General features: G+C 36.0%; 2 protein-coding genes across 5 annotated transcripts; one reads left to right on the top strand and one right to left on the bottom strand.

The window, feature by feature from the left end:
* The first annotated feature begins 214 nt into the window (after nucleotides 1-214).
* LOC117920104 (putative tRNA (cytidine(32)/guanosine(34)-2'-O)-methyltransferase) lies at nucleotides 215-11804 on the top strand. Of its 4 annotated transcripts, XM_034837462.1 has the most exons (14): nucleotides 215-320; nucleotides 2545-2686; nucleotides 3365-3422; nucleotides 3542-3588; nucleotides 3679-3772; nucleotides 4724-4773; nucleotides 5476-5525; nucleotides 6169-6277; nucleotides 7780-7840; nucleotides 7944-7996; nucleotides 9205-9297; nucleotides 9980-10043; nucleotides 10636-10743; nucleotides 11242-11804. In XM_034837462.1, the coding sequence occupies exons 4-14, from the start codon at nucleotides 3562-3564 to the stop codon at nucleotides 11481-11483; spliced, it is 951 nt and encodes a 316-aa protein (XP_034693353.1). In that variant the 5' UTR covers nucleotides 215-320; nucleotides 2545-2686; nucleotides 3365-3422; nucleotides 3542-3561; the 3' UTR covers nucleotides 11484-11804. The 4 variants fall into 4 exon arrangements, with proteins under 4 accessions (XP_034693353.1, XP_034693352.1, XP_034693351.1 ...); XM_034837461.1 differs by lacking the exon at nucleotides 3365-3422; XM_034837460.1 differs by lacking the exon at nucleotides 3365-3422 and having other exon boundaries at nucleotides 3508-3588.
* Nucleotides 11805-12251: 447 nt separating this feature from the next.
* LOC117920107 (josephin-like protein) lies at nucleotides 12252-13066 on the bottom strand. The gene has a single exon (XM_034837466.1). The coding sequence runs from the start codon at nucleotides 12919-12921 to the stop codon at nucleotides 12532-12534; it is 390 nt and encodes a 129-aa protein (XP_034693357.1). The 5' UTR covers nucleotides 12922-13066; the 3' UTR covers nucleotides 12252-12531.
* Between the last annotated feature and the right edge of the window lie 2183 nt (nucleotides 13067-15249).

Raw genomic sequence — 15249 nt, 5'->3', positions numbered from 1 at the left:
ATAGTTTTACTTATTCTTAAAAATAAAAACAAGAACTCTTTTTCAATCTCATGACCTGACAACTCCTTATCTATTTATTTATTTTTATTTTTCAGTTGTTGGTTAGAAATCGTAAAAATATAAAATAATTTTGAAACTAATTTGCAAATTTATAATTAAAATTTTTGAAAAATAAAATTGCAACCAAATTAGGAATGCTTGAATGAGTTCTCGGTACTTGGTGGGTTTAGGTACCCGCGCTGACACCCAACATCTCTAGTCTCTACAACCCTCGGCGGCCGACCACTCCACCCCCAACCTCGCGTTGTTTCGAGTATCTGGTGAGTATCTTCTTCACTCTCTCCAAATAATAGCGTCCTTTTCGTTCCCGAGAGAACTGAAAACAAATAAAACATGGTTTTTATTTTCATCTTAATTTCTGGATATGTAAAATTTTACATCAACCCAGTCAAAATACTTGCATTAGGTACGGTTACGGTTAAGCTGAAGCTTTGTTTTCTAGATTCATATTAATGAAAATTCTAAGATTCAGCATCCTTTTTTTCTTTTCTTTTTTTGTCAGCAACCAATTCGTTATTATTTTTCTTTTTCCCTTTTCGTGGATTTCATTTTTTTATTTTGTGGGTTTTAGATGGTCCTAAGTTAGGGTTTATTGGAAGACCTTATAGATTTTAACGGAAGTCATTTGCATAAAGTTCGTGAGTGGTAATTGTTTAATGAATTTCAGGGGTCTTCCGTTCTTATTGGTTACGTTTATTTGGTAGTTCTTTTATTAAATTAATGATGTAGCTGCGGATATTTCCTTTTTCCTTTTGATTACAAGGCTTTCTACTCTTCATGTCCTTTTTTTTTTTTTTTCAAAATTTATGCCTTTCAGTTGTGGCTTGTTCTTATTTCATCAGATTGATTGAGCATTTGAGAGTTGTGTTTATGTTGCAATGTAATGAATTCAGCTACTCAGGAACTCCCATTTATTTAGGTTCTCGTATCATTGTGCTCATACCCAGAAACTCCCATGTTTTTTTTAAGTGTGCTCCTATCCATCATCAGAAATGGCCATTTCTTGAATTCAGTTTGTGATATATGTGTTCATTCTGATATAATGTTGTAAATGAAACCTGAAACCAAAATGTCTACAAGGGCAGAAAATACTTCGCAACATGTCTACTTGCTAGTTGGTAAACTCTCTGACAAGGTTTTAACGTCGTGGGACCTTGTTTGTACTTATGGGTGGGAATGATGGGACCCTGATCCAAAAATGGGCACAGTGCCTGTTTGAGAAGTTGCCTCTAAGAGCCAGTTGTTGCCTATATGCATGACTTGGTTGAGGTAATGGGTACTAGTTGGTAAGCCCTCTGATAAGGTTTAGAGCTTGCTTGTACTTATGGGTGGAAATGGCGGCAACTTGAAGTGTAGGATTGCTATACAAAAAATGGGCATATTACCTGTTTGAGAAGTTGCCTCTAAGAGCCAGTTGTTGCATATATGCACAGCTTGGTTGAGGGAATGAGTCTGAAATTGAGGATTGCACAAATAGGAATAGAATTGCATCAATTTTGGTCATAGTACCTGCTGTCCCAAGTGTGATAAGATTCTCTTGAAGCTTCAAAATTCTATTTTGCTATGTAGTATAGCTGCATTTTGTGGCAGAGTTTTTGTCCCATTGTTGACTGCATTTTGGCTTGCAATTTTGCAGCATTATTTTTATCAAGTATGCAATGTATGAAGGCACCCAGCTTGAAACCTTTTGCTGTTGCAAATTGGGTGCTCTGACTTGGACAATTTGCTGAACTTATTTGACGCATTTTTGCATACATTAAAAAGCACTAGTGGATTTCACAATTGACCCATGCTGGGAATCACTGAACATGCCCACTGAAAGTGTACTTCAGCAGTTTGGTACATTGACAGTTTGGTATGTTGGTGTTTTTAGCATTTTTTTCAGGTGGTTGTGCACTGTATTTTGGTTCCGACTTTGGTTCAGATATTCTTAGTTCTTAGAAATGTTCATAAGTGCCATTTATATTCCTTAGTCATCAGTGCTTTCCATATTTGCTGATTTTCAAACTCAATGGTTTTGCTTCTTTTTTTTGACAGAGGATCTGATTATTTATTCATTCTTGTTTTTTGAGGGGTCCAGAAAATGTCTAGTAATCACTTATTATCATGCATTATTTTATTTGTTGGTTTTGTCAATATGTCTTCTAATAGCAATGATAGTGAAAATTGCAATTCTGAAGATGAGACTGACTATGAGCATGATTTCTATAGTTTTGTGGTATTGGATGGAAATACATGTATTAATGAGCCTATTGGAAATAATGCTGGCGAGTGTAAATTTTTTATTAGACAATTTAAGCTAATATGTAAATAGATAGTATTTTCAAAATTTCGTGTCATAATAAAAAATTATTGTCTTTACTGTTTTTAATAATATGGATGCAAGTCTGTGCATGTGTGTGCTCATAACACATTGCTAAAAACACTATCAAAAGCATTTTTTTTTTGGTCTATATTCAAACACTAACTGTGTTTTTACAAAAGCCTTTTTGATAGAAGCACTAGTAACAAGCGTGCTGCGAGCTATTACTCCCATCACACGAGGGGAGGTACACAGGAGCCCATTCCCAGGAAATTCAGCACTCATCCTCCTCTCCCTGCACTTCTGATTTGTATTGTACCAAAGGTTGGTAAAGTTTCCCACTTGATGAAAATAAATCCTGATTCCTTCCTTTTTTTCATTTGTTTTATGCTACAGTAACCTCTCTATTCACTGCCTATGCTCTGGTGAATCTCATGGCATGATATTACATCTCTCTACTTCGTCTATAATTTCTACGATGAATAATTGTTTTTTTTTTTGGTTACCATTCTTCTGTATTTAAAATGCATATAAGATGTTCAAAAGAGTGACCGATAAGAGTAAGAGATTTTTCTGTTACGCCACCATAGGACTTGTTCATTGGAACGGAGATATGCACTAATGCTAATTCCAATGCCAATGAAATTTTACTGTAACTGTGGACTTAAAAAGAGAAAAAGAAAAAATCTTTTGGTAGTGCAGAACAGTGAGGAATAATCATATCAATAAGATTTATAAGAGAATTTGGAGATGTGCAGAAAATTGGCCATAGAAAGTTAGGTTCTTATAATGCTATATCAATTTCTTGATTTATTCTCCAATGCAGTGGACATATTAGTTTTCAAATTAAGGGAGTCAATCTGCCATGCTGAATGCCTGAGCCCTTTCCATGCCTATACATTAAAATGGAGAGAGATTATTTTTAAACCTTCATTTTTATACGGTTGTTTTTGTCATTAACTTAGAACTGTTTTCTTTGGACTTTGGCCATACCTCATCAAGCAAAAAACATGCTGCTCCAAGCTCATTGTCAGTGATAGTATTCCTTGTTAATATTGTGGTAATAGCATTTTATTTCTATTTCTTTTGTTTTCCAAAGCATATGTTATGACTAAACTATAACTTTCTATGAATACAAGGATTAGCAAGAGTAAATACTTCCTGTTTCACTACCTACAGAACTGCGAGGTATTTAAAGCATGGGCAAAGCTTCAAGGGATAAGAGGGTGGGTTTAATTTCTCATTCTAATTTCTTCTGTTCAATTTCCAGTGTGTTTTCATTTTTCAGTTTTTAGTAAAGGTTGATTAGTTTGCAGGATATCTACTATCGTAAAGCAAAAGAAGAAGGTTGGCGTGCTCGAAGTGCCTTCAAACTCCTTCAGATTGATGAGGAATTCAACATATTTGAAGGTACAACCTATTTTGGTCCTTTGTTGTGTGTGTTTATTTTACCTTTTTAATTTGGTTCCTAAAGTCGATTTTTTTTTTTTTTTGCCAATGTTTTAGAAGCTGGACTGCTTATTAACCCATGAAAGGGACTAGATTAAAGGTCACTATTTTCTACTGCTGATTTTTCATCACATCATCATCATCAATATGGTAATCATTATTTATAATAATTAGAGAAAATGAAATATTAGGTCAATTAACTGAAAAAATAAAAAAAATAAAAAAAAATTCAAGTGTGTAACTCAATAGCTAGTTAATGTTATTTGTTAAGATGCAAATTTCAATGAGGAGAACAAGAAGAAAAGAGACAAAGATGAGAGTGGAGTCATGTGGGAGATGATAAAGAAGAGTGGGAACTGAAAATCCTGAAAGAACTCATGGTATATAGTTTATGAATAACCAGCTTGCTGGTTCCAGTTAAATTGGGTCTGTGGTTTTACTGATGGTCCAAGACTTCTTTTTCAAAATGCTTTAGTCATGGATTGTTAACTTTTTCTATATTTATTTTTTTATGTTTTTATTTATATTGCATGAGGATGTCAATCTCTAAGTGGCTGATGAACAAAATTTGGAAATGCAAAAGGTTTAAGAATACAATCAAATGATAGATGCTGTCCTTTTCTTATATCACAAATGTTTTGTTTTTTGTTAATTAGGGAAAAATCACAATATCCGCAGGGAGTGGTGATTGCATAAATGAAATAGTGCTAGGCGTGTGGATTATTTGTTTTATTATTTCAATACTCTAGAAGCTACTAATTCTACGGCCCAATAGACTGTTTTGCTATGGTTTTGCATAGGATGAACTCTGGTCAAACATTTTTGAGTCTTTTTTGGATGCGTTTTTCTATTTATCTATGATTTGAGATTATTTTTTCACCTTTAGCTGTTTGATACCAATTTGATTTTCAGGGGTCAAGCGTGTGGTAGATCTATGTGCAGCCCCTGGTAGCTGGAGTCAGGTATCTGCAATTGTGAAATGCCTTGTAAACTGTTATTTCCAACAGAATCAATAGGGAAGCAGTTATAAAGATTGTGTTATGTTGATGAAACTCGTTCCTTTGTATGATATTCTTTCATTGTTACACCCAACTCTCTAGGCCTGAGTTCTCTTAAAACACATGCATTTGAGCAGTTAAATTTCAGCATTCACACTGATTATGGATCTGAATAATTAACCTCCACAGGGTATTGTTTGGAAAATGCTTTTCTTAAAAACATTTTGCACTTAAAACTGATACAGATTAAGGTGGGAATGGAACATTTGAAGCAAATATGGTAATAGTGTTCATTTTGCTTTGAAATGGAAGGAGAAAATGATATCCTTTACCAAATGTAGGTTATTTGTTTTTTAGGTGCCTTTTTTACCATCTTCCCTTCACTTCCTGTGGTCTTGGACTAAAAATGTGGGAGGTGTGCTGTGAGCCAACTCCAATCTCATTAGAATAGAGATTCTGGATATTCTTTCTGTTAACAATCTTCATCATGTCATTTGAATTTGAAAAGATTTCCCCTGATATTGTATCATGTTGAAGGAAGGGCATTTGATAAATCATGCACCAATGCTTGAAGTGAAAAATATAATTTCCTTGTGCCAATGTTGTTTGGGTTGTGATTTACAGATTATCCTTAACTGTCTCTGATCCTTCACATTGTTTCTGTAGGTTTTGAGTCGTAAGTTGTTTCTCCCAGCAAAGCTTTCACCTGCCTCAAGGTAAATTCTGTTTATTTGGGTTTTGAATTTGTATAAATGGTTCAATTGAAAAAAGTTAATGAAATAGGAGCTATTATAATTGTTATATTTCTTTCACATTTTGATGTGAGAGGAAAGTACCATCCCTTCTATTTGCTGTCTCCAATGTTAAATATTCTATATTTCCTTACTCCCATATTTATGCATATATACACGTGCTTATATATGCATGCTATAAAGGCTTTGATCTTCCATCACTTTGTATTTGGGTACTTGACATTTGTGCCCCACAACTTGTGTACTCCAAATGGAAATATGAGAGATGCTATTCCAATTATGTTGTTTATAAGATTCGACTTTGTAATTCCCTTTATTTTCTTCAACTTTACTGATTCACCCTACAGTTTTTAGGCCTGTGCGCACAGTTTACATATTTCTTATTATTAAAAAAAAGCTAAATTTCTAATTGTTACTATTATTTTTTGATAGGTAAATTTTTTGTCTCCATTGGGACTTGAACCTGGAACCTCCCACAAACCCTCCTCATCCCTTTACCACTTGAGCCGGGCCTCAAGGGCTTCTAATTGTTACTATTATGTCACCCTCTTTTTGTGTAGGACCTTATTGTCAAGCTAATAACTTTTTACTTAATCAAAATTTGCAGGGATGGTGATCTTCCTCTTATTGTGGCGATTGATTTGCAGCCCATGGCTCCAATTGAAGGGGTGATTCAAGTCCAGGGTGATATAACAAATGCTCGTACAGCTGAACTGGTTAGTCAATTTCTCCCCCCATGTCATTGTTATCCATTATTTGTTTGACAGTGTAAAGATATAAATGGCGCTTCTTTAAAATTATGTAACTGATTTAATATCATTATCTCAGTGTCTTCATAGAATAGAATTAGAAAACAGTTTCTCTTTCTCTTAAGCATGCATAGACATTGCTCTTTTGAGGATGCCAGTTGAGGGATATGAAAAGGAGATTTTTACCCTCTTGAGGAAGATGGAGACTAGGAAGGGGCATTGTGTCTGTGTCTCAAGGGGGAAAAGGAAGCCAAACTTGACTTCCTGTTTCGAGAGGGAGATCCGAAAATTGGAGTGTTCGGTTGATTACTAAAACTCCCTTCTGTTAGTTAGGGGTAGGGGGAGTAGCGAGGTCACAGACCTTGTTGCGTGAGGTTTTTGCTGGGTTTTAGATGTTGGCGCTGTTGGCTTATCACATCTAGAAAGGGTTGTTTTGGGGTGTTGAGGGCAGCGGGGGCTGGTGAGGCAGCTGCACATAGTTTTGGTTTTCTGGGTTGTTAGGGTGGGCTTGTTCCTCACTTTTCTCTTTCTCTTCTTGTAAGCCTTTGGGCCCTTTGATGCGCCTTTTGTGCTTTTAATATATTCTCTTATTTACCTATCAAAAAAAAGCATTGCTCTTTCTGTTTCCCTTGAAGATTTTCCCAAGAGAAATTTATGTTGGGGGGGAGAGGGGAGGGGGGGTTGGTGGGGTGCAGAGTAGGTAGATATCAATGATGAAATCCAAGGTTATTGGTTTCCAGATGAGTGAATTTAATTTTGAATGGATTAGTTTTATGACCATTTGAGTCATGACAGTCCTTTTCCTGCAAGGTAGACATACAACACCACCTTTTAGAACGAGTGATATGGTTCACCAGTACAACTATGGAAATTCCACAAGGTACATGGGCTATGCTTTTGAAAGAGACATGGGTGCTGGTTAGCAGAATATACAGTCATAGATAGAGTAGAATGACAACAAAAAAAATAAAAAAAGGGAACAATATTTTCATGTTGCTAACCTCAATTAGCTGGGCAAGGGTTCTGAGCATCAGTGCCTTCCCACATCTTTTATGTTCTTTTGGTTTTTCTTGGGTGCCAGTTTGGGACTTGAGCCTATACCACTGGTACCATTAGTCCGGTTAATTGATCACAACCACATGCCAAAATATTCAACTTCAATACCACTTTTATGGGTGATGTTGGCCAAATATCTTGAATCAGTGGTTGTCAATGTTGACTTTCATGTTATGCTTGTGTCTTTATTTTCATGAGAAAGTTGAGGCCTCAATATGTACACGCACTTCCATACATTCTTACATATTAACATGCATCCTTGTACACAAGCACACATAATTATAGACATGCCACTTCCCAGGCTGGCACATTGTATTTGTGTGCTATTTTAAATCATTTTTGCTCTCAGTTTTTGGCTGTGTAATAAATGATATATCTGACATTATCCTTATTTATCATCTTCTGTTCTTCAGGTCATTAGGCATTTTGATGGATGCAAGGCTGACCTGGTTGTGTGTGATGGTGCTCCTGATGGTTAGGCAACATATATTGTTTTCAACTTCATGGTTTATGCTTCTGTTTCTACCGGCAGTGGTTTGTTTTTCTTAAGTTGATCAGTTTCTGTGATGATTTGCAGTTACCGGGCTTCATGATATGGATGAATTTGTCCAGTCCCAACTTATTCTTGCGGTGAGCTGTTTAGGTTCCTTGTAAACTAATCAATGTTTCTTATAAGGGCAAGTCACTATAATGAGTTTGGATGGCAATTACCTTGGATGGATACAGATGCAGTGCCATGCTTCACTATTCAGTCATGCTCACCTAAGAATCCTAAATTAATATTAGAAGAGAAAACGTGAAAATCACAATATCTAAGATCTAGTTTATGAGGTCTAGGCAGTGTGTCATGTTGTGGTTTGTTTTATTCTTAAAGGCATATATATTTTGCTGGACACTTTGGGGTTGTTTGTTTTTTAGGTCTTAAGCAAGTTGCTCTAAGATTTATGGTAAAAGTAAAAAAAATTTACTTTTCCATTAAGACAGAATTGTGTTAAAAAAAAAGTAATAAGTTAAAAAACAAACCATTTTAAAAATAAGTCTTCAAGCAACTTGTTTTAAGACCTTAAAAAAAATTAAAAAAACAAACAAACAACTTAATACTTAACACTATTAAGTACTAGTTACACTTCAATTAAAGATTTATTTAGATTCAAGACAAAAAACAAAGGCATCCTTTGGTAGCCATACGTGGACTGTCTATTCTATAGCACCTACAGTATGTATCCTTCCATTTCATAAAATAGTGATTACTTGGTCGCATATTTGTGTTGTTTTCCAGGCAATATGAATTATTTATGTACGAACATAGATAGCAGTTAAGAAAAGAGATCTTTGTAGCTTTAGTTTATGTCTTAGGGCAAAAGCAATAGTGTAACCTTTCCCTTGGCTCCCATAAATTGGTCATGTGGAAACAAGGAAAGACCAGAAATAAATCTCTCAACAACAACCCCTCTTCCCAAAATCTCAAAATGGAATATATTCCTCTATTGACCTGACTGATCTTTGAATTGTGAGATGCCTTAGTAACTGGTCTGGTCAGAAGATTATGCAACAGTAATTCAAAGCACTTTCATTTTTGCCCTTAATTCCTTGTAGATAATTCTTTCATCTAAACTGTCATTTCTTACTTTTTTTGTTTCTATAAAAATCTGAATCGTAAATCAAGTGTGTTCTTTGTTTTTTAAGATGATTATTGCATACAGTTTATGGAGTCCATTGATCACCTTCTTACTTTTGTTTTGAGAGCAATGTTTAAATGTTGCCTGGTAACCAATTTGTTTGTGAATGTTGTTGAAGTTTGTATTACACTGATATTATTGGACCAACTTATTTTGTAGGGTTTAACAATTGTTACTCATGTGCTTAAAAAAGGTGGAAAATTTATTGCAAAGATATTTCGGGGAAAAGATACTAGTCTCCTTTATTGCCAGGTAATGAAATACTTGCTCAATTCCCAATTTTTGGAATTAATTAATCTCATTTGATTTGTCACGTGGTTTTAATATGAAAACCTCGCTTGACATTCATGTGCAACATTTTATTTGGAATACATTCACATTCTTATTTGTCCCTTGTTTCAGTTTAGCCTTCTGTTGGGCATTGATTCTAGGTCTAACAAAATTCCTTAAATGGATAAATTATTTATGAATTTCTGAGTTGATAAAAAAGAACTTTAAACTTGTCTAGCAGTTCCGGCAGCCATCAAGGGCACATCTTTGGTAACCAGTCAGCTTGATTATCAGGATGATATTTATCTTTTGCATTATTACATGAGAGTTGGGAACTATATTTATATTTCCCCTGAGTTTTTTTATTTCTTCCTTCTTCCATAATCATAGTGTCTGTAGTGGTGCCTAATTAATGTTTTTCCAAATATAGCAGCTGATCATCCTTTCACAAATCCTGTTTGTCTCATGTTATTGTTACATTTTTGACACACTAAATTCAGAAACCCTATGGTTTTGATAATAATTGCTTCATGGGACGTGAGCAACTAAATTTACTTATGTTTTAGCTTTAAGGTTTATCTATTCATGAATACTAGTTCTTAATGAGAACTGCAATCCGGAAAATACTAATGCAATTTCCCTGACATTTGCTCACCAATTGCAGCTGAAATTATTCTTCCCTATAGTAACTTTTGCAAAACCGAAAAGCAGCCGTAATTCCAGCATAGGTAAGAGTGAGCTCCTTTCTTTTAGTAGCTGAATTGCTTATTAGTTCTTCTCATGTTATTTATAATTCTATTTTCGAAGTCTCCCATGTCCCTGATTAGCCATCTCTACTTATGAGTTCAACTTCCAAGTCAACAAAGAATTAAAGCACATAGCCTATAAAAAAACCAAGAATTAAAGAATATATTGGGAGACTTCTGGAGATTCCATGAGAGCCAATGGCTCCTTCAAAATTGAGTTACTGCAAACAGAATAAATAAATGAATAAAATCAATTAAAATTAAAATGAAAGTAAAAAACAAAATTCTTAAGGAAATCTGGATCTCCCACAAAAGTGGTATTCTTGTTATCATAAAGGCATTCATTGCATAAGAAGGATCTGTTATGTAATACAGGATCCATTGCAAGGAGTCTTGTCGTATGTGCACACAGAAGGATGGTGCTTTAGAATTTCCTGCTATACAACTGGTGAAAGTGCCTATTTGGGATCTCTCAGAGAAGACATAGTCTGATTTTATTGACAATTGACTGAAACAATTTGCCTGCCCTGTGACCCTGGTCAAAGCTAATTCTTGTATTTTTTTTATGATGTAGAGGCATTTGCAGTTTGTGAAAATTATTCTCCTCCTGAAGGATTTAATGAGAAAGATTTGCATCGCCTTCTAGAAAAGGTGGGAAGTCCATCAGGAGCAGACGATCTAGGTAAGTTTAGTATTTTCCTCATATTATGAATTTAGGTTCTTGCATATAATTTTTTATTAGAAAGTTGTGAATTGCATTGATGTTCAAAGCAAATCTTTTTTTTTGACAGAGACTCTGATAGGCTGGTTTGTCATCCTTGTTTGTGTGTCTTAACTAATGATCAAATCTCTAATCTTGTACAACTTACAACCAAACAAAATGTGAAAAGAGATCTAAAAACCTTCTGTCTCTGGTTCTCCCTTTTCAGGACAATCTCATCTCAAATCTCCCATAGTTTCCATCACATCAAAGTTCTTGGTCTCAATATTTTTATATTGTTTATGGATGAACATATCAGACATTAGTTAGGAAGTGGTTCATGTCAATGTTTGTTCAAGCAAAACAAGTACTTCTTAGTCCAGGCCAAGTTTTACATCTTTGATTGGGCCTGTTCTTAGGAGATTCTTGCTTAATAGATGATAGTGATGTTTTTCCCTCCTAATATTTGTTGCATGACAGATTGCAGAAGCGGGTGGTTGGAAGGGCCAAATAAGGTGTACATTCCATTTTTGGCTTGTGGAGACCTCAGTGGGTATGACTCAGACCAGTCATATCCTCTTCCCAAAGTTGCTGAAGGAACTTACCAGAGCTTGGATCCTGTACAGCCCCCAATTGCTCCTCCTTATAAGAGAGCTCTAGAACTAAAGAAAGCTTCCAGTCATGGAATTCGAGAGCTAGAAAGGCTCTCCCTGGATTCTTGATTTTATATTTATTACTTCCACATAGTTATCCATTCATAAAAGTATTGGAATGTGGTGAAGTTGGTAACTGAGTTGAAATGATAGATAATGATTGCAATTGACACAGAACAATTCATTCAAGACTTTTATTTAATGAATTGTTGGCAGCTATTGGGTCACGGATTCTCAACTGTCTCAGATGATCTTTGGCTTGATGGGTGTTTTTGTTTCTCGTGTAATGTGATATACTAAATTCCAATGGGGAGTGACATGGTTCCCACTCTCTTTCATAAACTAGCAATATAATTTTACATGTGGCCTTATTGCTACGTTTTCCCCGTACCCCACTTGTGCTGTTTTTTCCTCTTGCAGTGATTCCATTATAGTAGATGGGTTTACACTTTACAGCATTCGATACCAAAAGAAAAGGAAAAAGGTTATTCTTTCAGTCAACTGAAGCGCCAGGGGAAGCAATTATGGCATTTACAAGAATGAGCATTCATGGCTGCGTTAAGATGGTGGTGTTCTCTTGATTTTCACACACTGGTGGGATTGAGTCAAGCATAGAAATAAAGCTGATACCTATTGGATCCTGCATGCTACAATGGCGTGGCAGTGACACATTGACATAGGCTTCACACTCTGAGGCTGGCCCACACTTTAGAAGGGTCTATCTCAATCACGTGTATGATGAATCGCAGGGATATCATATATATGTAGGACTAGCTGTAGTGTTGTAGACTGTAGTTAATGAACCATCATACAGTTAGTTCTTGTGATTCATCATTATTGACTTTTAGGATTATTTTGCGCTTTTAATTAATGCATTTGGAAAACAAAGAACAAAAACAGGAGGAGGAAACTTGCCGTTGACCTGGATGGACAGGACTTCCGATGGATGCATGATCCATAAAACTAGGTTGCTACTGTTGGTAATCTACCACACCAAACAATGCATGCGAATTACGCTGTGAATGATCTTTAAGAAATTATTAAACTCCTTATGATGAATGAATCATAAATTCCTTGTTGCTCCCATTTACATCTCTTCCATGACTGGCCCAAATCGCTAGCAAGAACTCCCAGAAACTGAATTGGACCGCTGAAAACAGGCGGAAGAATTTAAAAACTCGATGCAGTCCTCTATGGCTTCAGCTCGGTGAGAGTCAATTGGATCTACCAGTGATCTTGACCTTGTCAAACTCGACGAAGAAACTCTACGTGAAGACCGCCTTCTCATGGACATGAAACGCAAAGCTCTAACCACCCTGTCCCCAAGCCGCCTCAGAAACCTCGCCGGCGAGAAACTTGAACTTCTGGGAAGCCTGAAACTCCAAATTACAGCAACCCTCCTCCTGTGCCCGGAAGCTCTGCTACAACCACCGTGTTTTAGAAGCATTGTTGGCTTATCGTTGACATCAGGACTGAAACTCACTCGCTTACTTGCTCTTTTCGACATCGCGGACTTACAATTTAAGAGAGGTCCAATGAGGAGAAAGAGAGAGAGAAAGAGAGGATGTGAAGGTTGGAAGAAGGGGGGGTGTGTTTAGTGAACGTAGAAGAGGGGGCAGTGGATGAGGCTGGAAGTATTTATTGAGGAGTTCCCTGATGATGATGAGTAAAAGAGAAAAAGGGAAAGGAGAATCATACTGTTACTGTTACTGTTAGAAAGATAAAGATGGGTTTGTGTTATTTCTTCCCCTGGCTACTTATGCATGCCACCATAATTCACATACGTGTATGAGCCATGCTCATGCCCTATGTGCATGTATGCTACTTGTCATGGAGCCCATATGTCCTTCCATTTTAGACTTCATCAAACAAATTTAGGTTATTCACTGCTGACTAACATGCCAACTTCGTTTTTCGTTCATGCATGCATTCTTCAGTCTTGACTACTCATTTATGACATCAGCAAGGTTGATTCATGTATGCATGCATTCGGGGGTGTTCTTGTTCTCAATTGTGCGACATGCTATGAACATGGATGTTGCCTTGCCCTAGCTGTGTAGCGACCAGGAGGGTTCCAGCATTTGGGGGTGGTTAATTTGTGTGCACCGGGTTTTCAAAATCTGTGTTATAATTGTTTATTTTTAATATAAATAAATAAAAATATTTATGTTTAATTGGAAAAATTACAGAAAAAATAGCACAAGCCATATGTTATGTTATTGGAATTCTCTGTTTCTTCTTTTCTTTTATGAACTTTTCGAATACTAAATATTGTAGGTGTTGTTTTTCCAACATGTTTAGAAAAATGATTGAATTTCCAGCCTCCACCTTTAACGTACATGCTGAAACCAGTCTAGGACTAGGATGTCCCATGAGTGGACAATGGATGTGTGATGGAGTGGGAAATGCATGAAGAGTAGGAGGGGTTAGGTGTAGGAGAAGACTAAAGAAATGAAGAAAAATGGAAATGGTCAAAAAGAAAAGCGTGGTGGAGCCGTTAGGAAGAGGGAATGACTGACAAGATAGAGGTAAAAGAAAGGAGGAAGAGGGGGAGGGAACAATGAGGTAATCGGTTGATACTCTTCTTATCAGCGTGGCTTTTAAGGTGCTCTCATGCCCTACCCTTCCCCTTTTGTTGGTCTTCTTGATTCTATTTCTCTACTCTATTCAATCACAATTCCAGACATGGCCCCCATTTTTGAGAGAATCTGTTTGAATATGGGAGTGGGGTCTTGGCGTGAATATTAGGGAACCCTTCTTTTCCTTTACTTTACCCTTTCACAAAAGTAATTCAAGTTGAAAACCAATCAAAGATAAAAAAAATAATTTTATAAAAAAAAAACTAAAATCCGTGTGGTGGGAAGTTTTTTTGACTTCTCTCAGAGTAAGAGAGAGATCGGTTGGGATTTGATTTTGATCTTGTTTTGAAACCATCTTTGGATTCTTCTTCTTCTATGCAAGTCAATGTTGGAAACTTTATAACCGACCCAACAACATAGAGTGAGCTGATTATGAGGAGCTTTGACCTACAACAGTACATTTTAAAAAAAAAATTCAAAAACTAAACTTGTTTTCAAAATAATATCCAATTTAGTGCGTCTATACCACATAAGCTATCATGATAATTGATGACTACACTTTTATTTTTCTAAAATGGTTAGAAATCATAGTTATCTATCATGGTTTTAATTTTAAGTTTAAAGTCGTAGTCGATGACTACGTTTTTAACCATTTTAGAAAACTAAACTGGAGTCACCAACTATGATTTTATAACATGACGGTTTATGCAGCACAAACCCACTAAATTGGGTATTATTTTGGAAACAAGTTTAACTTTTGAAAATTTTTTTAAAATGTACCATTTTGGGTCAAAACTCGATTATGAGGACCCATCTCTCATCAACACTTGATATAGACATATCATTAAAAATGATTACAACCCGCACTTTACCTAATCCAACCAAGTAAAAAAGGGCCGTGGTTCAAGACCCTAGCTTCGAACATAAAAGTAGTAGAATTTCTGCATTCATTAGTGCCGGAAAGTTCACCACTAACACTCGAAAGATGAACTACATATCGAGTAGTGATAAAAATAGTTTATTAGATCATGTGTTGGTCATCATGATGCAATCCCATCGCAATCCATGCTTTTAGATACTGCTGCAGCCTGTATGTGCAGGAACAGCCGCTACACTTCTGGCTCTTGAAGCAAAGATTGTTTCAGATTTGGGATCCTACCTTTTCTTATCCGACTCCATGTTCTCTTTTTGTGATTGGGCTTGAATTTGCGTCTGAAAAAGACTTCATAAATAAACTGAACGAAGACCATTCCTAG

Source organism: Vitis riparia, chromosome 8 (assembly GCF_004353265.1).
Source record: "Vitis riparia cultivar Riparia Gloire de Montpellier isolate 1030 chromosome 8, EGFV_Vit.rip_1.0, whole genome shotgun sequence".
Taxonomy (NCBI): Eukaryota; Viridiplantae; Streptophyta; class Magnoliopsida; order Vitales; family Vitaceae; genus Vitis; species Vitis riparia.
Note: the sequence above shows the minus strand (reverse complement) of the source record. Positions and strands in the feature narration are given on the sequence as shown.

Coding starts and splice junctions, on each gene's coding strand:
- LOC117920107 (XM_034837466.1), bottom strand. CDS start 12,921: ATGTCGAAAAGAGCAAGTAAGCGAGTGAGTTTCAGTCCTGATGTCAAC.
- LOC117920104 (XM_034837461.1), top strand. CDS start 3,562: ATGGGCAAAGCTTCAAGGGATAAGAGG. Junction 3,589..3,678: donor AAGCTTCAAGGGATAAGAGG/GTGGGTTTAATT, acceptor ATTAGTTTGCAG/GATATCTACTATCGTAAAGC. Junction 5,526..6,168: donor AAGCTTTCACCTGCCTCAAG/GTAAATTCTGTT, acceptor CAAAATTTGCAG/GGATGGTGATCTTCCTCTTA.